Source organism: Kwoniella mangroviensis, assembly GCF_000507465.2.
Source record: "Kwoniella mangroviensis CBS 8507 chromosome 1 map unlocalized Ctg02, whole genome shotgun sequence".
Taxonomy (NCBI): domain Eukaryota; kingdom Fungi; phylum Basidiomycota; class Tremellomycetes; order Tremellales; family Cryptococcaceae; genus Kwoniella; species Kwoniella mangrovensis.
The window spans coordinates 4488050-4513061 of NW_027062534.1; the positions used below are offsets into that span (position 1 = coordinate 4488050).

General features: G+C 46.9%; 10 protein-coding genes across 10 annotated transcripts; 5 read left to right on the plus strand and 5 right to left on the minus strand.

The window, feature by feature from the left end:
• Positions 1 to 2894: 2894 nt before the first annotated feature.
• I203_106797 (uncharacterized protein) lies at positions 2895 to 4418 on the minus strand (the record flags this gene model as incomplete). Its single annotated transcript, XM_065518055.1, has 7 exons — positions 2895 to 3081; positions 3156 to 3546; positions 3651 to 3694; positions 3750 to 3883; positions 3936 to 3993; positions 4061 to 4200; positions 4251 to 4418. 7 exons carry the CDS (start codon positions 4416 to 4418, stop codon positions 2895 to 2897), a joined length of 1122 nt encoding a protein of 373 aa, XP_065373359.1.
• Positions 4419 to 4942: 524 nt separating this feature from the next.
• I203_106798 (uncharacterized protein) lies at positions 4943 to 6927 on the plus strand (the record flags this gene model as incomplete). The annotated part of the gene is made up of 7 exons (XM_065518056.1): positions 4943 to 5197; positions 5255 to 5450; positions 5521 to 6029; positions 6088 to 6263; positions 6323 to 6432; positions 6489 to 6579; positions 6651 to 6927. The coding sequence occupies 7 exons, from the start codon at positions 4943 to 4945 to the stop codon at positions 6925 to 6927; spliced, it is 1614 nt and encodes a 537-aa protein (XP_065373360.1).
• A 2151-nt stretch (positions 6928 to 9078) lies between these two features.
• Positions 9079 to 11421, plus strand: I203_106799 (uncharacterized protein; the record flags this gene model as incomplete). The annotated part of the gene is made up of 9 exons (XM_019151121.1): positions 9079 to 9409; positions 9471 to 9695; positions 9767 to 9904; positions 9975 to 10360; positions 10431 to 10533; positions 10609 to 10880; positions 10940 to 10983; positions 11062 to 11211; positions 11298 to 11421. The coding sequence occupies 9 exons, from the start codon at positions 9079 to 9081 to the stop codon at positions 11419 to 11421; spliced, it is 1773 nt and encodes a 590-aa protein (XP_018999689.1).
• Positions 11422 to 11853: 432 nt separating this feature from the next.
• On the minus strand, positions 11854 to 13197 carry I203_106800 (uncharacterized protein; the record flags this gene model as incomplete). The annotated part of the gene is made up of 6 exons (XM_019151122.1): positions 11854 to 11920; positions 11992 to 12118; positions 12345 to 12641; positions 12734 to 12842; positions 12915 to 13010; positions 13096 to 13197. The coding sequence occupies 6 exons, from the start codon at positions 13195 to 13197 to the stop codon at positions 11854 to 11856; spliced, it is 798 nt and encodes a 265-aa protein (XP_018999690.1).
• Positions 13198 to 13770: 573 nt separating this feature from the next.
• Positions 13771 to 14553, plus strand: I203_106801 (uncharacterized protein; the record flags this gene model as incomplete). The annotated part of the gene is made up of 2 exons (XM_019151123.1): positions 13771 to 14304; positions 14497 to 14553. The coding sequence occupies 2 exons, from the start codon at positions 13771 to 13773 to the stop codon at positions 14551 to 14553; spliced, it is 591 nt and encodes a 196-aa protein (XP_018999691.1).
• Positions 14554 to 15174: 621 nt separating this feature from the next.
• I203_106802 (uncharacterized protein) lies at positions 15175 to 15978 on the plus strand (the record flags this gene model as incomplete). Its single annotated transcript, XM_019151124.1, has 1 exon — positions 15175 to 15978. One exon carries the CDS (start codon positions 15175 to 15177, stop codon positions 15976 to 15978), a length of 804 nt encoding a protein of 267 aa, XP_018999692.1.
• A 227-nt stretch (positions 15979 to 16205) lies between these two features.
• I203_106803 (diphthamide biosynthesis protein 2) lies at positions 16206 to 18385 on the minus strand (the record flags this gene model as incomplete). Its single annotated transcript, XM_019151125.1, has 8 exons — positions 16206 to 16402; positions 16479 to 16634; positions 16739 to 17165; positions 17230 to 17480; positions 17557 to 17714; positions 17811 to 17888; positions 17978 to 18099; positions 18203 to 18385. 8 exons carry the CDS (start codon positions 18383 to 18385, stop codon positions 16206 to 16208), a joined length of 1572 nt encoding a protein of 523 aa, XP_018999693.1.
• A 455-nt stretch (positions 18386 to 18840) lies between these two features.
• Positions 18841 to 22524, minus strand: I203_106804 (uncharacterized protein; the record flags this gene model as incomplete). Its single annotated transcript, XM_019151126.1, has 10 exons — positions 18841 to 19149; positions 19216 to 19294; positions 19369 to 19755; positions 19841 to 20189; positions 20247 to 20377; positions 20463 to 20560; positions 20616 to 20644; positions 20732 to 22090; positions 22150 to 22236; positions 22302 to 22524. 10 exons carry the CDS (start codon positions 22522 to 22524, stop codon positions 18841 to 18843), a joined length of 3051 nt encoding a protein of 1016 aa, XP_018999694.1.
• A 429-nt stretch (positions 22525 to 22953) lies between these two features.
• On the plus strand, positions 22954 to 23629 carry I203_106805 (uncharacterized protein; the record flags this gene model as incomplete). Its single annotated transcript, XM_019151127.1, has 3 exons — positions 22954 to 22991; positions 23095 to 23382; positions 23560 to 23629. The coding sequence occupies 3 exons, from the start codon at positions 22954 to 22956 to the stop codon at positions 23627 to 23629; spliced, it is 396 nt and encodes a 131-aa protein (XP_018999695.1).
• A 714-nt stretch (positions 23630 to 24343) lies between these two features.
• On the minus strand, positions 24344 to 24790 carry I203_106806 (uncharacterized protein; the record flags this gene model as incomplete). The annotated part of the gene is made up of 2 exons (XM_065518057.1): positions 24344 to 24529; positions 24623 to 24790. 2 exons carry the CDS (start codon positions 24788 to 24790, stop codon positions 24344 to 24346), a joined length of 354 nt encoding a protein of 117 aa, XP_065373361.1.
• Positions 24791 to 25012: the final 222 nt, after the last annotated feature.

The following is a 25012-nucleotide window of genomic DNA, read 5'->3' on the forward strand; positions in this document are numbered from 1 at the left end:
GACACCTGTCGGTCAGTATCTTCGGCAGATTTTGCGCCAGAGGTCTAATTATAACTGCCCGGTCACCCTCACCATTGTTCGAGCTTCCTAACCGCTAGACGCGCAATGCACAGTTTTTCCCGTAAACTTTTGTTTGACGCATAGACTTCCTCGATTGCCTTTGAGGACAGATCTGAGAGACGAGCGTGATAGGCGTGCGCCAAGTGAGCAAGGTCCGATGGCTTTGTGACCGCAGTCGAGGGTATTGGGGGGAAAGGCTGATTGCGATGTGCACGAGGGAGAGATGTCTCTCGGCCGAAGTAAGAAGTAGCGAACCTGAGCAACGAGCGGCCAAGTAATAAGTGACAGATATCTGCAATTCAATTACACAAGGGACTGTGGTCTATGTATTGTTGTGCAATGCGCAACTTACACGTCCACCATTGAGCAGCACCAGAAGCAATGTTGTCTATCGGCTTCCAGAGTCTCCCAGTCTTGAGGCCTGTGGTCATCGAGTTCGGGACGATAGCTCAAGTGCAAACGGACTGGACTCGTCAGCTTCAAACCAAACAAGTGGTACCTCGGGAACCTACAATCCTGAGCGAGAGTCATTGCGGTTCCATGATGTATGACAGCGAGCCGACTGGGAATTTTGGCAATCAGCTTGTGTATTGATCGCAGGTAGTGATTGCTCACTCTTGGCTCATGCCGATAAGGAAAGCGGAAAACACTAAAAGTCCTCGTATAGTCGACAAGAGAGGATCTCTGACCTCTTCTGCGATTAAGTGTTCGGCAGCGGCTGCAAATCGCACGTCCCTGTCCTTGTAATCTGAGTGTGCGGGCAGACCAAGCCGCTCGAACTCCTCGCGTGAAATATACCTGCTGCCAATTGCCAGGAGAGACAGATGCAAAAATGGTGAAAAGGAGTTATCCCGTACAGGTGAGGGTAGCTGTACCGATGCGCGAAAGCGGTCTTCGCGTACTAGCTCTGCCCATTGAACCTGAGCAAAAGCGCGAGCGAGAAGCAGGTTGTGTGCCTGCCATGAGAGAGGGAAGGGAAGATAGTCGTCGAGCCTGTGTCCATTCTGATGGCCTTCAGGCGAGGTTTGCTGTAAGGGTCGGGGATTATGTACTCGAAAAAAGGTCGTGGTCGGATCGCCAAACCGAAGAGCACCCGACGGGTTCAGCAAAAGGGTTCCACCTGATATGTTAAAATTCTGGTCCTGCCTCGCGGATTCCTTGTCCGAGAGTTCGGATGAGTCCGACCTGCAGCCCGTGTCATCCGCATTTTCGAGATCACCGTCAAAATCGGCGTTGGCGATATCATCCTTGCCACCGCTCGCGATGTCGAGAGTCGCACCGGAGGCCAGACGGCGAGAAAGACGGGATTCCAGAACGGCGATGCGCTTACGGAGTGCGGTGACATCTTCGGCCCCCGGTCGATTTCTACGGGGTTTATGTGTTAGTCTCCCCTCTCTTCAGTCCCAAAGACGACAGACTCGGATGGCGGGAGCAAGGACTTGACGATGCACGGTCATGGTGAACTGAATGTAGCTTACCGACGCTTATCTTCGAGTTTCAAGTAAGTACATGTTCTTCCAGCATGTTCGCAGACAGTACACGTCGGTCGACGTCCATCACACTTGCATCTCCGACGACGGCAGCTGACGTGTTGGGGGATACATTGTCGTCAGGCAAAAGGACTGCATGGCGGCTTGTCACGATTAACTCACACGTCGCAAGCGATACTTATGTTGTTCCGACTGCGAGCCACCGCGGATTGTCGCGTTGATGAAGCAGTAGAGAGTTGCCGGCTCATTCCTCATCGGTCTTCCAGAGCCTTGGCGATGTCAAGTGATGGTAGTATGTGGATACTGGGCAAATGCACACAGATTGGAAACAGATTGCGAGAGAAGTATTCGATTCGCGATTGCCGTCGAAGCGGAAGCAATTTTGTCTAATGTCATAATGTAGTACCACCCCTCAATGATACGATACATTCCCCAAATATATGACACAGAACGCGTTACCCTTTTCTCAGCCATACCATTTTTCATCGTTTTCTCTTCTTTCTCTTTACTTAATTGATATCCTCCTTGCCCAAACGCAGCAATCATCTTCTATCAGCCCAATAAACATCTGGTGGGTAGGATATGAGGGAGGGGACTCTGTAGGACGGGCGGATCTCTGTTTTTGTACGCGGAAAGGGGGTAGAGTCAGTCAGAAGAACATCTACTCAACAAGGGGCATGCATCTATGCAGTGAGTGGTGTCATTCGATGGTCCTGATCCTCTGGAACAATTTGATACCACTCTGATGCTGTTGGGAGCATGGATGCATGCGAAAGATGGAGAAATGCTGTTTAAGACTTTGTGGTTGGGAAAGACCGGATCTTGTCTGGAAAACGCCGGGGTACTTCATAATGGGGTGGTGGTGTAGCCGTGCAAACAGGTGGGCTTTCGTATGGAGGAATTGGGTATGCAGAACTCGTATATTACGCACATCCTCGATGCTCATGCCCTGTGATGCTGATAGCTGTCCGCGTTCCACTGCTAATAGGTATGTAGACTGACACCTGATCTTTGACGAAAAACTGGTCGAAAGGACGGGCATGAGGGAACCAGCGTCACCACTTCCACCCATTATGTCACACGTCCATCACTGTCATTCGGATGTGAAACCATCGGCATCCGTGGTACACTTTTCAGTATAGCAATCGAAGCACTCGCTACCTGACAGATGACGCTCCTGCCAACCATCTGATCCCACGTTTCTCTTTAGCTCGGAATTATGGGTGTTCATGTCGTGGCTACTACTGGTCTGTTACAGGTTGCAAAGCTACAAGCGAGGCGGACCATGATGGACTGATGATTGTCCTCACTTGTCTCCGTGAAACAGCCCTCAAAGGAAGATCCTCATACCATGACTTCGGAGCCTCCATTGCTCTCCTGAGGCCCAGATGCAGCATCGAGTCCGACTTCTTCCCTCTGTTGAGCCGTGTCGATATCGAGAGTCGGGTAGCGACTGATGATACTTGCGGCAAGCTTATGATCCGTTGATCGTTGCACAGCTACGGGATGGCGGGTCGTATTGACGCTTAAACTAAACCCAACGCTTCAGCTGCTGCTCATAAGATACTGTCCGTGGCGTGGAGGAGCCTCGCTCGTAATACGCACGTTAGTAGGTCTGGACGCGAGTAATGTCCGATGCTATCCATCAGTGTCTTAGCCGTGACAACTTCTTGGACGTCAATATCGGCAATGACCAGGCCTTCCATATCATCCGGCATATCTCCACCAGCAATTACTCTGCCATCAGGTCCGAACACCCTGGAGGCGCCACCTCCTGGAATTTGGAACGTTCTTTTCTCGCTGGCCTCGGGTTTGAGGCCCAGTAACAGCGCGCCGGATTTTGACATCACGCAAGTGGCAACGAGAACGAATGTGCCGGCTTCTATTGCCATCGCGCGAGAGAGGGTAAGACAGCCAACGTTCGTCATGCCCGTGTGCAACTCCTCGGCACTCTCGGGGAACAAATAGGGCCAGGAGGCAACATGGATCTCTTCTCCTATCGAAACAAGGTCGAATCAGCCACGACCCTGACGTGCTATCGTGCGTAGGACTGAGGATTACAGTCGGACAGGAAGTGCGATTGCACATCGATAAGCTCACCTTGGGTTGCTGTATGATACCTTAGCAGAGGCTGAGCATGCTCCCTGATAAAATTGATCAGCTCTCGGTTTGCTGAAGATAACTTTCATGATTACTCACCAGCACATCAACGAGCCGAGCCTGCCGAATGGCGAGTCGATCACATTGTCGAGGGAGTCGCCGCTGCTCTGACCAAACATGACCCGCTCGACCCCGGTCGGCATGATCTTCCGGCGATGACTCGCTATGGCGCCCTATCTGAAGCATTAGTTGGAGCCGAGGAGGAGATGGAGCAACAGCACTTGCGGTACTGGTGATCCAACAGGTGGACATGTACAAGCTATAGCCATCTCTTTCGGCGAATCTGAAGCGCGTGTTTTCAGAACGTCCATATATATCAGTAAAGCACAAACGACACGGCTGAGACGTACCCAACATTGACCCATATCTGATTTTGTTGGCAACACATTCTTATCCGCATCATTTGCGGTGAGTCAACCTTTAACGAGTTGGCGATGTATTTCTCCCAATGTCCAGCCCACTCGAGCGCCGGAAGGCTCCAAATCCATTTCTGCTCACTTAGCCCCATTGCTTTACGAGCCAAGGCGTTGACGAACTCACTGGGTAGCCCGGTATCCAGAGCTCTGGGAGCGCAAGCATCTGCACGCCTTTTGAAGCTGCATCCCGGATAATATCTAAAGTCTTGTTGACTGTACCTTCCAGGTCTCCCCATACGGGCTCGTTCTGCGCGGCGGCCACTCGAATTGATTTTGAGGTGTCTGCTTTCATGATGTCTGGACGTTCGGCTTACAAATATCGCATATGATAGAAAATCACTTGCGTGAGCCGGGGGCCTTTCAAGTCTTTCGAAAACCTTTATAGCTTCCTTCGCATGCTACGAGAAACTTTCGAGCGGCAGCGTCATTGGCGATCTCATCGCAAATGTATTTCCGATGCCGGGATCAGCGTTTTAGCGGGATTCCAGTTCTCATAGGCCCCCGACACGCGAATCGTAAGTGCACTTCCTGAAGCTATTGCCTGGCATTTCAGCCCATAGGGGCTATCGGAAATACATTTCCTATCTCGTACTGGATCAATCGGAAGTTTAAATTACAATGTGTGCTTTTCCTGCCAACATACCAGCGTCCCCGGATCGATATAGATATATATAAGACACGTAGGTGTCTCCACGTACTGCTCACAGCTTCTCAAAGGTATCTCCCATCACTCAGCCGCTGACACATCGCTCGAGCATCTATTCCCTTGGTCACCGTATCTTTTGTGTATTAAGCAGTCACAGTGGCGACTCTACCATGGGTGTAGGAATTCTTCCCCCTTTTGGAGATGACCACATTCAAGTGCCCGGAACTCGAGCCTTGAAGGAAGAGGTGGCACCAGGTGCCGACGTATCTGGTGACAAATTCGCGAATCTCAAGAGACATCCCAAACAGCACGACGTCATCCTTCAACCTCAACCGTCGGATGATCCCAACGACCCCCTCAATTGGTCAAGGTTGAGGAAGGAAATGTTATTCATCAGCATCATGCTGTGCACATCCGCTGTAGCGGTCATCGGTCCGATCTTCGTGAGTAGAAGTCCCACAGCTCCGCGCTGATGGCTTTAGATTCCCGCGTTCTCGAGTATGGCGGCCGAGTTCGACAGAGACCTTACAGCCATTGCCAATCTCAATGGCATCCTTGTCATGATGCTGGGCATCACTTCATTCATCGGCATAGCCCTAGGTCGTGTCTTTGGCAAAAGGCCCTTCCTTGTGTTTACGATGGTCCTCGAGATCATTGGTCTCGCATGTGCAGCGAAATGTCAGTCTGCTACCTCACTTCTCGCCTGTGTAAGCGGTAAGCTCACAAAGTTGTTTGTTTGTCATGCTAGCGAGCGGCTACTGGTCGCTTTATGGGTCGCGAATTCTTCAGGGTTTAGGTATTGGAGGCTTTGCTTGTGTGGGCAACGCTTTGATCTCCGATGTCTTCTTCCTTCACGAACAAGGAACACGAATCGCCCTCTGGCAGTTCGCGTGGGTTTTTTCGGTCAACGCCTCTCCTTTGGTCTCTTCTCATATTATCGCCACGCACGGGTGGCGCATGGCCTTCTGGGCCGCTCTGGGCTATACGACGTTCTGTTCGGTTTTCTATTTTCTCGCCGCGCCGGAAACTACCTATGTCCGCCAAGAGCCCATTTCCGTTGCTACAACCCCTCCCGAGACTGAATCTGAAGGAAAGGAGATCGAAATGGGCGTAGCAAGTGCTCAACCCGCTTTGGAGCATGGGGCAGGCCCCCAATTCCCAGCCCGCAAATCACCGTTCAGCTTATGGAACGGGATCATGACCAATGATTCGATACTTCTGGTCCTGAGCAGGCCATTTGTCGTCGGCTTGACTCCTGTAAGTTCTTCTTAACATGGCTCAAATGTCGAGAGCATCGCTGACAGTGGCATGATAGCCTATTTTTTGGAGTCTGATCACATATGGCATCTTTTTTACCGGGACTATCGTCACTGGCGCTACGTTTTCCCAGATATTCGCAGTTGCTCCCTATAACCTTGATACCGTTTCCGTTGGAAATATCTCGAGTATCGGACCTCTGCTCGGTTCAATCATTGGCTTTGCCTCATCTGGGTGAGCGATGCCCACCAGATAAACTCAAGCAAACAATCCGCTGACAATCAGGATTGTAGGCCACTCGCAGATTTCGCGGCCCGTACACTTGCCCGGCGCAATCGAGGGTATTTCGAACCCGAAATGTACCTGGTCCTTATGCTTCCCGCTTTTGTTTTTTGCCTGGCAGGTGAGCGCTTTCAGATCGAAATGAACATAACAGCAGAATCTGACAACACCTCGCAGGTTTTGTTGGCTGGGGGCATTCTGTGGCTAACGGAGCGCCTCGAATCGTTCCGGCCGCGATGATCGCAATCGCCTACCTTGGGTCCACCTTGTGAGCAATCTGGGGAACAAGGTGCCTCTCAGCGAAACTGATTGCTAACGTTGCGCGTCTCGGCTTGCTAGTGGATTCTCGGGTACCATCATGTATGCCTCTGTCGCTTTCCCTGCTCGTGGAGGCGACGCTTTCGGGATCATGATGCTCGCCAAGTCCGCAATTGCTTTCGGTCTTCTGTTTGTTGCTAATACTTGGCTGGCCACTGTCGGGCCGGTAGCCTTTTACGGCGCCTGGGCGGGGCTGACCTGCGGAACCGCATTCTTGGCTCTTCCGCTTTATATCTTCGGCAAAAGGATCCGACTGTGGACCTCGAAGAACTCGATGCTCGGCTGGACTACTCGATAAGCATTCTTGGCCCGATGTGGAAGAATCGACCCCTCAATAGCGAAAATATCTGTTGAATAAGTAAGAGCGGATTTGTAATGGCTTGTTATGGCAGGTAGACTAGACATGGATAGATAGAATGCGATTTCTTATGGATGCAGCGCACGGAATCTTACGCCTGCCAAAGTACAAGCTCCACCCCCTTGCTGCGTGGATGGACAGCATATCGCCGAATGTTGCATGTTCGTGGCCTCTCACAGAAATGAACAAGTCCAAGACCGACCGTCGACTGATGTTCGCCCGATTGGAAGTGGCTGAGAAAATATCAAGCCCCCTGAGTGAGCTCTCGCGACCATCTTTATTCTAATCAGGTCATTACGCCGGTGACCTGACGCTTGCCTCGGCAGTTGGAGAAAACCAGCTGCTCCGACACCCGCACACGCGAGGATGAAGAGGTCAAAAAGCAAGACGAGTACTGATCGAGGACTGCGAGATAGGACAAAGCCGATCTTCTATAGGGCTGGGAATATAGGGAAGATAATCAATCGATTCGATCTTAGAACACTGCGGCAACTTTAATGGGTGATTCTTAGGTTTGAGTCGACTTCATGATTTCAAGATGATTCATCGAATAGATAACGGGTGGAATGCGCTTTGTATCCGCATACATACATATCTTGACATCACCGCCTAATTCAACATACATTTTCCGACGTCAAACTCTAGAGGTGATGTTGACTGCGGAAAGTGGTGGATTTGCCGGCGTTCCCGCAGTATAAGGATACTCGTTAGTTGGGTTGGTGATGCAAAGGATTCCAGTAGGGGAACTGATGAGGGTTTTCCCATTCGCGTCTCCTCTCGTCTATTCTGGTAAGCAAATTGTACCCAGAGACTTGGGGAAAAATGATCCAGTTGTAGCCAACGTAGAGCTTGTTCCACTGTGGCTTGATAAGCTGCTCGATTTGTTGATCAACTCATGACCCAACACTTTCTCAATCATCCTTTAATCCTCTCACTCAGTATCTTACAAATTGTGACACGCTCGTCATCCTGTCCACGGAGACCCTTCAAAAGCCAATTTATCGGCGCCTTTGCATACTGTAATGATTATGGTCTAAATCAATTTCAAATCAATTTCAATCCGCTCGTCAACCTTTTTGGGTCGTCAGGCTCATTCCAGAACTCATACCGTTGTTTTTGTCGCCTCAAACCCCTTTGACACCCTTTGTCTTTCAATCATTGTATCAGCCTCTTTCGTATCGCATTCTCAAGTCCCACGTGAACTGGGGGTCTGTCACACAAGCCGCTGTACCCTCAGAGCTCTGTTCTAGTTCTGTTCTTGTCAACACCCTCGGACACCTCAAAGTTAGTGAAATTACGCACTAAAACCTTGGATTCAAATAGATTATCCGATTCTCGGAAGGCCCTGCCTATACCCTCGGGGACCCGAAACTATGCCCAAATCAGACAGAAGGAGCAGGACCCGAGGTAGTCCAATCAGCCATTGCGAGGAACAAAACCACTTCGAATTCAAAGAGATATCTACAATAAATCCTCATATCCTCCTATATCCTTCTATCTCCTTGTTCTACCAGAGCTGTCGGCGGCCATTGACCGAGATCAGTATCCGTTACGTGACTTGGTATACCGGTATACCGATATATCGTGTCGTGGAGGCCGCCGACATGACAGGTACCACAGTCGGCACATATTGATTTCGTTGATGAGGTGTTGGTGTTCTGTTTCAATGGATAGAGCTCAGCTGGCGCTTGACTGCTTTGGCTAGTTGGTTATGCATATTGATGAGACATCGTAGATATCAAGGTGGAATATGGGTACGAGATACAAGCTGAAGTGACATCCGCAGATGACGTGTGTCCGAATGCCACGATAATGTGATGAAACGGTGTTACAGTCTGTCACGTGGTTTGAGTGCTACGCGTACTCTGTACGTTGAAAGACAGCCATATTCCATCCATTCATTCATTCGTTCATTCATTCAATCATTCAATCATTCAATTTCTTACCTGACACTCGATAGACCTGAATAGACTGATATAGACAGTAGAAAGCATAACATCCTGCGCGAATGTAGTTTGAAAAGCATTGTTTCCGCCTGCTTTTGTGCCATCGTCTGAGAATAAACTCTCAAAGAGCTACCATCAATCAAGGATGACCGCCGAGACCACCCCGTCCAAGATCCCAGTAGCCATTAGCAAGCGATCTTCCATCTCACTGTCCTCCACAAATCTGGCCCAACAGTCTCTGTCGAATGACTCGGTATCGTCCCAAATCACTCGACTATCGAGAAGTCAGTCCCCTAACAACATCAATGGGTCGACTGCCAGAACAGGTAGATCAAGTCCTGCACTTTCAAATCAACAGAGACGATGGAGTCTGCTGAGCGGTGGTCAAGGTCCAATTAGGAAGACAAGCTTCGGTGAAACCACAGGTTTGAATATGAATCTATCGAGTAGTTCCAGCTATGACTCCTGTGATCCAGGTGAGCTGTCTCGTGCACCAAACCAAAAGCTCAAGCGTATACTGACGAGACGATGGGATAGTCCAAATTAAAGCTCAAATTGCCATTCTACAATTATCCCTTCAGAATGCCCAACAGCGTTTAGTAGACGTCCAGAATGGGAATACATCTTCGTTGCCCTTAACTCCCATCGATGGGTCTTCGAACTTACCTGAATTCGAAGTTGAGGTTGATGCGGATGAACTGAGGGATAGATTGTTGGATGAGAATGATGAGGGCGGTAGGGATTCACCGCCTGATCCTGAACGTGAGTATTTGCCAGCTGGCCCCGCCACTCTTAGGTGAATAGTCTGTCACACTAGCTCACGCCTGTCACAGCGCCAACAGGTATCAATACGATTAATGGTAAACCACGATTAAATGGTTTACCCCACTCAAATCCATCCTTCGATCTCAGAAGCAGAGCTGTCACCCCTGCTAGACCCACCAGCGCCAAATTACCGGATGGACGAAGTCGTACGTATTCAATTCCACTTTCTCCTGCTACAAAGAACGGATCAATGCTAATCTCGGCCACTTAACACAGGCATTCCGCAAGCAGTCGTAGCAGGTTCAGCAGCACTTCATCCTACTCCTCCGCCATCCTCACCTGCTCGACCACATGTTTCACTTCCCTCAACCATCAACCTGCCTGATCGAGAAAAGAACCTGAGATCGCCATTCTTAGCTCCAGAATCGCCACAACCTCCTTCACCCTATGGCGGCGGTCGTCCTTCCTCTTCACTCGGCGTGGGAGAAGGCCGACTCAGTCCCAGTCCAGCCGGCTTTAGGCGGGCTTCAGGTGGACCCAACGATAAGTCCTCTGCGAGTACGAGGGTGATAGATGGTTTACAAACTGAATTAATCAATGCGAGAGGCCATTTGGAGAGGGTCAAACAGGAGGTCAGGAGTGCTCAAAGAGTCATAGGATCGGTGAGCCAGACAATCTAACAGCTCGATGAAAGTACCTAGCCAAACGGAAAGCTAATCTCGTGACGCTTAGTTGACGAGGCAAACAGAAGACCTCAAAGAGACAAGGGAAAGGATGCGAGTGGAATGTGAAGGTCTAAATAACGTTATAGCAAGGAAAGAACGTTTATTACAAGGTCAGCTAGCTCTATATCTCGCTCTATGGCGAAGAGAAACCCATTGAGCTGAGTGATTGGATCCTTGTCCTGTAGAGGTGCTGGAAAGAGCCCGAACGGCCGAATCATCATTATCGCAACATCAGTCCACACGTAAAGCGCTGGAACAAAGCACCAAAAAATCCTTATCTCACATGACATCCCAGTTGACCGAAGCTCAAGCGGGACAAGCTAAAGCTGAGAGAGAGTGCGTGGCGTTGAGGGAAAGCGTAAAGAGTTTAAGGGATGTTTGGGCAAGGGAAGTGAAGAGTGTGAGGGATGAGTGGAAGAAAGGTGAAGAGAAAGGCAAAAAAGAGAGGGAAGAGGCTGTAAGCTGTCACTGGTACTTATGCCTAGTGTTTACATGCTGATCACAAGGTATTTATAGAGACAGAAACATCTCACGCTGGTCAAATTGGTTCAATCGCAGTCGTAAGTCGTCTTATCACCAGATCCGTTTGGATCCATCAGACCTGAGCTGACTTTTAAACTTGTTATCTGTTTACTCAGAGCCGATAGAGCAGCCATACAGAATCTCGCTGAGAAAGCTACGAGGGAATCCGCACTGGCTACAGAATCGTTTGAAGCTCAGATTGCTGGATTGAGACTGGAGATTGATCAGAGTAGGGAAGAAAGTAGGACAGCTAAATCACACGCTGAGTGAGTATGACGTGACTACATCTGATGAATCACATATTACTAGATACGATGAGCAATTGCTAATGTCCTAATACTTCGATCTGCAGGGAATTAGCGAGTGAGTTTGTCAGATTGAGGCGCTTGATGAGAGAGCCTAGAAGAGGTAGTCTCGAGGATGCCGCTGTGATATCTAGTAACGATATTGCCGAATTAGCAGAGGACAATAAGTGAATCAAAGCACACGATTGATGCATCATCTGTTGATGAGATCTGAGCAGTAGTATGAAACATGTAGGTGTAAAAGATTCGATGCAGACTTGAGATTAGAAATCGGCATATAGACATACCCTTTCTCAAGATACCTTGCTTAAACACGGATACCACCCTTTGAAAAAACATATATACCCCACTATCTTGTATCCAGGACAATCGCCTTCATCTTACCTCTTTGTGCATATTTCTTGATCCTTTCTTGCTTTGTAGATAAATGTAAATGTAGCTACAGTGATGCATATTCTCATCGGATTGATTATAACGTATGGATGGATGGTACGAGTATCATTGCTGGATAAAGTTGATATGCTATCCATCTTAGAAAACTTCCACTAGATGTTGTAGATTTGCGCGATAGCATGAACACATCGGCAGTCCGCATAAGGCACTCTAAGCTCTTCGCTCTTGCTTGGCAGCTTTCTTCTGTTTATCGGCTTTAGCTTTGGCTTGGTCGGCTCTGCGAACAGATCCGTTCTCAGCCTGTTGCTTTTGACGGTCATGTCGGTAATCTAATGGTTTATCACCCACCTCTGTTTATCCAACGCAGCCCTATCTCGATCCCTCTTCTGCTGAGAGGCAGATTTCTGGGCTTCCCTCTCCATCTGAGCTCGGTAGGCTACTTTCTCTCGGTTGAGATTGGGTGCTAGTAAGTCGACTATGATGAGCAAGGTGTCAGCTCGGATAGTCCTCGTGGTCTTGATTTCGATCTCGTTTTGGTAAGGAGCCTTCCCTCTTCTCTCCGGTCGTCCATCGAACCCTCACTGTAGTGCACCAGTATCTTGACCTCGTCTCCTTTTCTTTTTCATAAATCCCCTTTCAAGTTCTGTCTCGAACAATCTACCCTTGACAACTCCTCACAAGAATCCGTCAACTCCACTCACCTTCCTGCTGTTTCCTATACTTTTTCTTCTTCCCATCCAACCTCAACGCATCCTCAATCATCTTCTTCCTCTCCTCAGCAGCTTTCTTCTCGTCATTCCCAGCTCCACCCAATTTCGCAGGGGCGTTGGGATCTCTATCGCCATTAGCAGCGAGGGCAGCTCGGACTTCGTCTTCTGACGCATCTACATAGGCATATTGACGGAGGAGAGCTTTTTTCTGAGCGGCTTTCAGCTCTTCGGGAGTGAGGGTGGAAAGGATATCGGTGGGTTTGGTAGGCGGTGGAGTGGGTGATTTCTCTATTCAATGCAACATAGTAAATGAAAGCTCTGATCAGTTTGAATATATGTCTGATTTAAACCTATCGATTGAGTATAGATAGAAGACTCACCTTCCTCTTCTTTCTCCCTCAACCTCGCTTCCTCCTCCACCTTCAATCTCTCTTGTTCATCTATCACTTTACCTAGCATCTCATCAACACCTTCTTCAGGTAGTACACCCTATACAATATTCAACGCATGAGTATGCATCATCGATAACATGGGATATCAGCTATCTTGTCTGTTACTCACCCCATCAACAACACCTTCCAACATCCCTTTAACACCTTCCAACTTTTCATCTCTCTCTAACCCTTCTTCCTCCACAAACCGAGCCATCATTTCCACCTAGAACCAAATCATCAGTCAGCAGACACTTCTCCGATCCATACTTCATTACCAAACGTGGCCTACTGGGAGAAGTACCACTCACATCATCTTGAGGGACGCTCAGTGATAATCCGGATAATTGCTCAGTTATATATCTTTCTAATGCCTGAGCTGAAGACTCGGCTTCATCTGATGATGATGACATTATGCACAGATATAGTTGGATCAGTAGTGATATGTAGAGCAGAATCGAACAGCTGGCTGATATGCCTGGATGGGAGATATCAATATGACGAGTATGCTGAGGTAGTCGGCAAGAAAGGATTAATCAGTTCGTCTCGAGTGCTCAAAGGCTCGAGAGTGAGAGTGTGGCAACTACCGCAGTAAGTGGCAATCAAAGCTAATGCAACAAATAATGTCATTTTACATTCAGCGACTACATTTCCAATTACTGTGACTATGCACAGGCATTTGATGGAAAATCTACAGCTTCAAGTATGTGCAACCACCTTTGAAAGGTCCAACGGCCACTCTTGTCTTGGTGGAAGCAGAAATCGAGAATCACTTCACCTATATTGTGTCAAGTTGAAACGAAGTTGGCAGAGATTGTTTTCTTCCATCCATTGATTAGTGGAAGACTTCTTGTCGAATGGAGCCTGCAAGACGATGATGATGATACAGCGTCAAATGGTCAGTTCCTGCTGGCCAATATCCAATGGGGTCTTCCTCAAGAAGGAACTTCATTGTTGGTATCTTGTCTCAATACCGTAGCTAAAATATGTCTGCAGATCAATCCAGGAACAGGATGGATGAAGATATATCGCGTCTCAAAAGTTGGACATCATCTCCCATATGTCATGGAAGCACTTCAAGAGGTAGTCGACGTAACTGGCACAGAGCCAAAAGCGACCAAACATCACGGGATAGCAAAGTCGCTAATACCGGATACAAAGCAAATTCGAGTCAAGATTGGAGAAGTAGCACAGATTGGCGCAAGAGGGAGAAGGAACCAGGTTTGTCCTCTGAACCACCTCGAAAGAGATATGCTCTTGAGGTGGAAGCTTTCGAGTGCAATCTCAATCAAGCAGAAACAGATTCAAACTCAATCTTTATTAAAATACAAAAAGAAGTGCTCAAATCCTTATTTAGCGTTATGCCTTATTCGGATACTTTTGATCGCAGACCATGGTTCAATCCTCTGGACGAGGACAGAAGGAAAGCGCTAATTCAGAAGGCAGTGGAACAGGATATGATCAACCTCAAAGATATTTTAGTCAAAAATAACGGTGATGAACAAGCCGTACAATCGTTTGTAAGTCATGAAAGACCAAGTCGGAGTGGTATTTTCAATCTTCACGATACGAATCAAACGATCTATGCTACTTGGTCAGCTAAGAGTGATAGCCGGGGGGTGATCTGTTCTGGTAAAGGGAAGGAAATCAGAGCTGATCTGTCAGTAGTGTCTTCCGACCCTTGAGCATTGAGTGTGATGCACACACATTAGTACGAATCTTCGGCAGGATTTGAAGGTCCATCAGAACTTCTTGCCAAATTCTACTAAGATGACAACGATGCATGAGATTTAGCCGAAATGTTTAGCATCAACGTACAGGCTGCTGAAGTCCTATGAGGTTTTCAGCAGACTTCTCAGAGGCATTTGTAGAAATGTTTTTGGGGGTGAACCAGACGTCATACCCCTTTTCATTCTCCTTCCACTTCCTTTGAATGTTGGACGACATAGATTTTCCTTTCAAGCTACCTTCCTTTATCCTCCTTCCACTCAATAGCCTAGACTACATGTAGTGCAGATACCCGTGTCATTCTTTTCATACATGACCTCCTTGTATAGTGAAAAGAAAAACATGATCTTCTCTGAAAGGTTCTCAAGAGTTCATGAATCGTTGTGAGATCATCGAAAATAGTATATGAAGACCACCTCATTGTTCATAACAAAATAGTACTGACTGGAAGCCTCATCCACAAGATTCGTTACTTATCTTCTATCGTAGTTGAAAATTGTCTGTTGTATTTGAGAAATCATCAATCCTCTTTGAATAGAACCTATTTATCGCCTCAATGTAAGTCATCAACGGAGTTCTTGAATTACATGGACAGTATACACTAACTGACGAAACAATTTGATGGTCACATAGTCCAATCCTACCCCGAATACTGTACAAGCATGTCATTCTTCGGTCCAACCACATATCCCGACGGTTCATTCATGACTTATCATCCTATCCATCCCCCTTCTCATCCATGTTCGTGTTCTTACCACGATACACAGGTCGCATTCGATGATGGTGATCCTCTACGTCCCGATCCAGGGACTCCCACATCATGTTTTTCACCACCAGGTCCATGTCCTAGACCTAGTCCACCTGGAGATGAGGCTCTCAGTTCCCATTCCCGAGGTAGGCCAGGGACACCTATAAGTCCAAGACCATGTATACCTCCCCACGGTCCATGTCCTGATCCGATCCCACCATCCGAGCGAGAATACAGCCATACCTACACCAACCCTCCAGTTCCTATATCTCATTCAGCTCAACAAGGTCTACCTATCGCATATCCCGACTCTCCTCCAAGGTATACACCATACTCACCACCATCATACAAACCCCTCCCATCCCCTAGCGAGGGCACACTACTGCTAGCTCCTCTGCCAAGCTTCCTCGCTTCAACTTGCCCATATATACAATCAGCTAATCCATCCGAATTACCAACCCATTCCTGTCCTCATTGTTATTCCCATTCCCAATTCAAACCACAGACGGCAGATACGGTGGATTGGATGGTTGCTTTCTTAATCATCTTGAACCTGTTCGTATGGGGTGCAGTAGCCTGGGGTTATATCTGTGAATATACAGATGGGGATTTTCAATGGGGTAATTTGGTGGGTAGTTGTGTAGGTGGTCAAGGTGCTGCGGGATGGGGGAAGATCTGTCAGGGGAAGGAATGTAGATGGGCTTTTGTAGATTGTTAGCTACCGTTCAGTATTCCACTTCAAGGCTGTATACTGCTTTTTCTCAATTTGTATATGTACATGTACATTCTTCATTGATATGTCTTCGTTCGACGTCCCACTCAGTTGTGTATGTATATGTGTCGTTCCTCGTGATTCCTAGTTGTTATTAAGCAATTCTCTCTTTCTTTTCTTGTCTATTGTTTGACCAATCCCTCCATGCATAAGGTACAATAGATGACATACAATCATTGTTTCTCCTCAGTATACCCTCTAGCCACTCCGCTCCTACCTTCCTCCAACAAAGTAGGTTCATCCATCCCATACCTAGGTTCCAATCCTCTAAACTCTCTAGACGCTAAGAAATTGCTTCCTGCAGATTCCAATTTGGCCAAGGTGAAATTTTGATTTCGCAGTGTCATAGATTGTATACCTTCCGAGGGGACTACAAGTTGCACTTCGATCAGCTCCGTATGCAAAAATTTCCTACCAATCGCACGATTCCATTCGAAATCACTTACTCTCTGTTGAATCTGTCGCTCCATGGAATGTCTTCTTAGTACGCATCTTTCCAGTGATCAAGGAAAATTCAGGTCCATCATTATCGTCTTCATCCTCGTTGCCGTTCTGTACACCGTTCGTGTTGGTTGTTTCAGCAGAATTACGCTCTTGAGCCTCTATCCGGACCGGTAAAAAAACAAATATCAGCTTCACATATTAAATACATCTATCTCGCAGATGGCCAGGTCCCATGACCATACAGATCAACGAATATACTCACCTTCCAGTACCTTGCCCAAATTCAATGTCCATTTCTCAGGCTGCCAACTGCCCCCTTCTCCCTGAAGAGCCAACTCAAGTTCCCAAGGCGTAATAATCGGTCTGAGGAAATCCTTCGAGTTATCCACCAACCCGCCCTCATTACATCCAACCAAGACGAAGCATTCAATCTCAGCGAAATTGGCAAGTTTCGCAGGATTCAGTCGTCCGACAGATAGGGTATACGATTTCTTTCTGGCTTTTTGGAGATCCGAACGAAGTTGATGTAGTAATGGTTGGGAAGATGACAAGCCGATGTTCGAGACGATCAGTCCGAAGATGTCGGCGCTCATCGCTTGGTGCAATGCGAATAGACGACGCTGAAGGAGTCGGGACGTTTGACGATGCAGGGAGAGGACGGATGATGATGAAGGTGAGTAGAGGTATAGCTGTTAAGTGATAAACTGGTCAGCTTGGGTATGTCCTGCCATCCAATAGAGTTTTTTCACTAACAGGGTTATCCGCATAGCTCATCTGTAAGTTGATACTACTTCTTCCTTCTTCACCGATATACCAGATTACACAATCTGAAATATCAACTCCTTTGGGTGGTTCGATAGATCTGAGAGCAGGAGCTTTACCTTTTCCTTTGATATCTGATCCTGACGCAGGAGGAGTAGGCGAGGAGGAGGTGGGTGGTTTCTGAATGGTTGCGAAATTTATAGGATGAGGTGCTATTTTGCTAAAGGTTTTTTGTATCTCATCTACAATATTGAATCGCTGTCAGCCCGTATGATGAATGCCAATTCGAAGGTCGAAGCTTTAGGAGATAAAACGTACCCGCTAACCAGTCGAACGATACATCCCAGACTACAACCACACCCTTCTTCCCTCCCTCACTTAGTTCCTCTTTACTGACTTCCGAAAATTGCTCGGCAGCGTGGGTTATGTCGAGCTTACGTCGAGGAAAGACGTAGAATACAGGTAATGCGTCGGTCCTACAAGTGTATGGAGAATTCACCGACTCAGCTAATCATCCTCAGTAATCCAGATGGGTTCTGCCGTGAGATGACAACGGTCTGCATTAAACTCACGGTGTCAGACATGCATGTCCGTAATGTACCAAGAAATCAGCTGGGAGATGAAGACAGCTCAATACGTCTGGGCAACAACTATGTTCAATTATCAAGTCAGCTCTCATCTCATGCTTTTCAAGGTAAAGGTGAAGATCCCATCGTATAATGTCGGAAGTACCACTCACTTTCCATAAGTACTATCAGCCAGAACATAAGCTTGAGCACCTGTATGCTGGATCTTCATCTGTATCGATCTATAGACCTGTACCGAAGAAGGTAATAATTCGTCTTGGAATTGGAGACCGATCTAATCACGATATATACAGAATCAATGAACACATATATCACGCTTGATCGCGACCCTGTAAAGTGCTCACATCCTTCCAGAGTGAAAGTGAACATCAACTCACAGTCTTATAGCCACCTTCCAATATCCTCTTAACAGTCTCGTCAACCTCAAAGGCCTCTTCTATACTTATCCCTTCGTTCCCATCTCCCATAGAGCTAGGTCCAGCTCTGGCAGACTCAGCTATACTTTCTAGTTCAGGGTGGACCAAGGCATGTTCAGCGGGTGTTGAGAATGCGTCGGACATGTTGAGCTCGTTGTGATGTTCTCGTTTGGAGATATGATTCTTTCTGATCCTTTGGTTCCAAAGATTACTCCCTTGACCAACTTGGTTTGTCTACTGACTCAGGTGTAGTATCGATTAAGAATCTGCCGGTGACTCTCTTTGGTCAAACGGTTGAAATCATCATCCTAGCATTGGTCATCATCACTACCCAACTTTTTTCGAAAACATGTTCAAACCATCGGAAATCACCGCCGTTGATTTGTGTGTCACGTGAATGGGACATCCAGTAATCAGTAATCCATCAAACAGTCGAGAATGGATATAGAGAGAGATATATATCTTCATGCATTGTACAACCATCTCACAACATGAGAAGACGTCCATGATATTTACAACGATAGAAATGAGGAACAACAGAGATCTAAGCAAGGCAATATGTAATATGTGTCAGTAAATAATGGAAAAAATCCTCTCATTTACTTCTTCTCCCACCGCCCTTCAGATCCACCTTCATCTCCACTCTCAAACCTCATCTCATCCTCTTTCTCCCACCCTTCCTCCTCTTCATCCTTCATCACCGACAGTCCATCATCTCCAATTTCCATGAACTCGCCATCTGCGCCTCTCTCGTACTCCTTCTTAACCTTCTTAGCTCGCTTTTGGGCTAATTCGTTGGATTTCCGTTTCTTCTCCACTTTCTCAATTTGCTGGGTACTTGCAATTTTCTCTTTTACTCGACAGACTTCTACGGGGATTCCAGATGATAGTAAGACGTCGATCCATACCTTAGAATCCAGAACGTCAGCATTGAGGATTCGAAGTTGAAGTCCAGGTTCTCAGAGTTGACCCACTTTCTGAGTTTCAGATAAACTATCGCCAGGACCTTTAACTTCCACGAACCTAGCTTCTTTCTTCTCGTAATTCCACACACTACACGCATCTTTCCCATCAGCGACTTGATCCGCTTTTCACTCACGGTGATGGTAGACGGAACTTTCACTCACATCAAATCAGGTACACCCGAACTCCGATGTCTATACTCCTCCGCCAACATCCTACACACACCCGACATCGCCTCTCCACCAATACATTCCAATATCTCCCTCAAATCATCTGCGCTATACTCCCAATTGACTCCTACTGCCCAAGTTCCTCTGGGTCTTTCCCTTTCATCTACTTCGCTTAACATATCTAAAGCAGCGGCGGTACTGCTCATTTCTTCTAATCTCCGTTCGATTGCAGCTGATCGGGAAGGTGCGAACGTATCTTCTCCCAGGTCCAAGGGTGCAGTCTGATAGGGAGTTTCGAATGCTCCTGGTAATGGCGAGAAGAGTATAGGCCACATGAGTAAGGAGAATAACGTGGTTAGAATGGATGACTCCGAGTGGAATCTTAAAACGACAAATGATAAAATCAGCTCTGACATCCAATTTTGAGAATATGGAGATACAAGTATTAAGAAAGTGTGACGCTCACCCTTTATATCCTTTATCTTCCCACCATGCCAAGACCCAACCTTCAACCGTCACTTCTCCTTCTCTACCTAGCCAAACAGATTTACCCGTCTGTTGCAACCCCATCCCCCCACCTGCTCGAAGCTCCTCATCACCCATCCCCAAACTAGCTTCTCTCTCACCCCTTACACTCTCCGAAGCAGATCTCGCACGATACCTTGGCGCTCCCATATTCTCCATCACTCTCGGTGCAATCAGTTCACGCGTTTCGCATTTATTCAGTGACGCATAAGAGATATGCCTCTCGTCGGAAGGTAAGTTAAGTTTGTTTTCCAATCGAGTCAAGCGTCGAGATAATGCCGGGCGGTATACTGAAATTCACGAGTAAGCTCAGACGTTTCACGCAAACGGTAGGTGAGGGAGCTTACACATGTGTGTATCTTCATCTAGTAGCGCATCGATACAAGTTTGAGTAGCTTCGCGAAGTTTCTCTTCTTTCTCCTCGGGAGTGGCGTTGTAGTGGTTCATCAACACCAGGGCGAGACGATCGTACCAAGCGCTACGATGTGACGAACCTTCACATGAGCCCATGGCAATAATCACCACAACCAATGAAGAAGAAAGAAGAACGACAATTGACTCACCCTCTCTTACTCCTTCTCCATCTCCGCTGAGCCAACAGGGCTTTCAAGACCATACATTCCGTATCGTACTCGTGCAAAATCCCTAACGCAGTCGCTCCCTATTACCAATATCAGCTTGACATGGAAACAAAACCCATGCAGAAATGAGCTGACCTTGTATACGATCCTGGTCAATACATGACCTAGCAAGATAATCATCAGTCAGCGTGACGTTCAATTATCTCACGATGTTGTATGTAAAATCGTCCTGAGCCGGAACGCCGACCCACCAGTCTTGAACCTATCCCCCACCAGTCCTCCTTTTTCTTTCCCATAATCCACTTGATCCGCTCCTTGGCCACGTACAAGCTCCAACCAAGTACTCCAAACACCTTCCCAAATCTTCTTAACGATCTTCGCTCCCTCCATCCTGCTAATCATAGGTTTATTGTTTATTCCAAATCCAGGGACGAATTGTTTTCTCTGTTCTTGCCAATTTTCACCTAACGCATCAGATACCTTCGTCTCCCACCCTACCGCTCTTTCCCAAATTAACAATTCATCCCTTGACGACCAGATGAACGATCTGCTAGGTGAGCCATAATTGGGATAACGACGTTTATGCGATGTGACGAGGATAGAAGGTAACATCAAACTCGATCCGCCAGACGTTAACGGTGGTGTTCGTGAGAAAATCAAGTTGACTCGAGAGATTAGAGAATGGAGTTCAGCGGAAAGTTGAATAGCGGAATGACCAAGGAGCGGTAAGAGCTGATTGACCAATAATGATTCGGAAGTTACTCTGGTGGTAGAAGAGGAAAATGGTAAAGTAGCTTGTTTGGATTTATCGGCGAGTTTGCTTTTACCCTTTACAGGGGTGAAGCTGAGTACTGTCTGTTTCTTAGCCATTCCCCTTAAAGCATTGATAGTAGTTTCCCGAGTTACTAACGATGAAGGCGGGATCTTTTTGCTTTTAGCAATCTTTTTGAGATCTTCAGCAGATATACAAGTCATAATATCATCTAAGCCTAATGCCTTTTCTGATCTACCAAGACATATTATGGGCGGAGGGGGTTGAGGCGTCAGAGAGAATTCTTCCATCAGAGGTGTTTTTGTGCCTGATCCTGAGGATGAAGAGGATGTCGACGAAGTATTTGATACGGATCTACTTCTGGCCAATATCGATGGTGGAGGAGAATGAATCTCTGCACCATCATCATCAATTTCTACTCTACCCACTTTTGATGCCCACAAAGTTTCTTTTAGGGCTTCAGCTAATTCCGGATCTGCTTTTTCTTCCTCCGGAGTCAGACCTGATGAGAGGGATGACCAAGGTTTGAGCTTCTTCGAATAGATAGAAGGCAATTTACCTTTGGATTTGGCTGATAGCGGAGTGGGATACGATTTGGTCGGTGCCAAAGGCGATTTGGAACTACTTGCAGCAGGTATGGGTTCGTCGTTGTTTATGATAGAAGGCTCAGAATCAACGATGTCTTGAGGGATCGATAAAGGTTTAGATAATATCTTCATAGCTCGCTGGACACCTTCTTCGCCTAGCTCTGCAGAATAAGCATTGACAAGTGAAGAGTATGGGTGGATCTTGCATGGTCTTCGGAGCAGTAATCGAGTAAGCAGATAATGAGGTTCGTCTAATCGAAGTGTTCATGAGCATGAATTAATTGAAATGATCATGGAGAGCGAAGCTTACAAGCTAGATCTAAGATATGCTTGAGTACCCATAATTCCCTGGCAGTGAACAGATATGACTCGGACTCCAAGACGGTGTTGATCATTTCTGTACACCGTACCCGTCAGTGCGATCCGCGCCACCCACATCATAGAGCAGAACAGAGTACTCACCATCAAAAAGCTTCACATACATTGATATCCTACCTTCCTCTTCCGTAATATGGGCCTCATTCTTCCCCTTTCTCGGACTCGGACCAGGTCCTCCCTTCGCAGTGAGCTTGTACCCATCTTGTTCTGTGTCCGGAGAAGGAGTCGGACTAGGGGTGATAGGGAAGTTACCGGAAGAAGGGAGCGGAGGCAAGGTAAATGAGGGAGGGGGTGGAGAAGAGTTCATCGTGCTGGTCCTTCGAAGCAGAGCTCCTGCTCTTCCGTCAAGGAGGAGGACGATAAGCCAAGACCCGTTGCGAGAAGATGGTGCTATATTCGCAAGTGAGAGATCCAGTGACTCACTCCTCTCAGCCTTTCGTGCAAATGATTTCATCTCATCTCTTCACGACCCGACGCGAAGAAAAGTCAAAACACGAGAGTGGTGAGCCTGATGTTTCGAACAGTCACGTGGCCGTCCAATCTGATCCCGCTTCCAAGGTTCTGAGAAACAGTATCAGTCTCAGTGATCTGTAGAATCCCCTTTCCTCCAATCCTGATGCATCGAATGTCACATTGACATTGGGACATCTAAAAAGACTACAATCGTAGCCATCTCACAGCATAAAAATACATTGTTACATCCCTCGCTTGTCGATACACCCACTGATCAGACAAGATGCTCAGAGCTTCCAGAGTGCTTCTTTCCGCTTTACGGTAAGTATTAGACCATCCAGCATTCCGACCCTGGCCCTCCTCCAAGTCATCAACATCCGTACCTTCAGTATAAACTGATCTGATATTTATATTGAAATTGTAGCCCAATCAAAGCATCTACAGGTATAACAGGTCTCGAACCCATTGCCGATCCTTTACCAGCCCTCAAATCCATCTACTCTTCAACATTATCCACACTCTCTTCGTTACCTTCCGGATCAGTATACAGACAAGCCACAGAGGCATTGACGAAACATAGATTGGAGGTGATTGAGACATCGAACGAGGATGTATTGAAAGTGGAAAGCGAGCTGGGTAAGATAATTGAGTTGACTTTTGAGGAGGCAAAGGCGGAACAGGCTTTGGTAGGCAAGATGATCGAGTGGAAGTCGTGAGTACTTCATTTTACTATCTCATGTATCAAATCAAGACAAAGCATCGTTTTATATATATCCTATCTCCCCTTCTATCCATTCATTGTATATCTTCTTTATCTTCTTTCGGATCATCACATTCCCCCGACATCTTCTCTTGATAACGTACGATGCTGATGATTCCTTTCTTGCAGCTGGGAAAACCTCGAGCAAGAACCTCAACCTGATCAATGGAAATACTTTGAACCTGCCAGTGACGTCTAGGTACATCAGATATATACATGAGATGCTATGGGATAGATGCATACTTGAGAACAGCCAGACCAACAGGTCATTCAATCACTCACTACCATTTCTATCGCACATTGACCTGACAATAATGTCTCCGCATCTGCGAAAGTCAGTGCATCAGATGCAGATACGTAGGGTCATGAACAAAGAGGATCCGCTATGAATGGCATTGTCGCATGATTCTCTCTATGCAGGTGGTAGTAGATGTTTCACTTTTTCGCCATCAACAGTAATCATATCAACACTCTGATCCTTATTGAAAATCACTTTGGTCTCCTTCATATTCTTATCAAAACACCTATCTTGGAGGTCATGAGTCGTCAGCGTACCAATGATACTAACCTGGTCACATTCCATCCCCCATGTTCCTGAATTCAAGCTTCGATCTAGTTCTTGCCTGATCTGACTATTACCCTTTGTCCACCAGCCTTTCTTGTAATCCCCTTGAGATAAGCGGGAGTGAATACTCTGGGTTATATGGGAGTGTAAGACATGATCAAATATCACATCTTTCGTTTCTTCCGTAACGTTCACACTCTCGTCATGAAGTATTTTTTGTCTTGTTTGAGCTTCTTGCAGACCATTTTGAAAGGCTGTATACGAAGCTTGGTTAGCATCGCCGTAGAGATAAGATAACCCAGATTGGATCGAAGAAACTTCTTTCGATGGATGGCTGTCTGTGTAACCTCAATCGCGAATCATCTGAATAGATGAAGATGGATTATTTGAAGGGTAAGCTTTGTTGATTGAGGACCATACTTTCTTTAGTGCTCGAGAGCGGATACTCGGGACGTTACTTCTTGCTTTCGAGTGTGAAAAACGTCCAACCATATCTCGGTTGGAAGTCGATTGTGCAGACCATAGTTTGCTCGGCTACGAAGAAAGTCATGAGTCCGTATACGTCAGTTCAAGTATTACTAACTTCGATCTCCTGGCAAGTCTGAGGAGCACAATCTTCATACTCACTATTTTTATTGCAGGAGACGAGTCTCGAGGCTGCGAAGAATCTGAATCATGGTCCTTATAGACTGATGCATCGCTTGGACTAGTGTCAGACGACAACGATATCTTATTCAGATCATCAATGAGTTCGAGTTCGTTAACGCCGTAAAATGAACTTGGTGCAGGTTCCATGATGGCAGTGTGAGAGTTTCGAGAATCGCGAAGTAATGTGTGGATTGAACTTAGGATGATGGTATAGTTTAGGATTAATGCTGAATGGTCTGCACAACATGATGTTCAGGTTTGATTCTATTTATGTAGCTTCCCATTGCTACTGCCCCATCCCAGACACATCGAAGATGACCTATCGGACACGTTGCAGAGTGCAAACCTGTCTGAGGTGGCGCTCCTTGG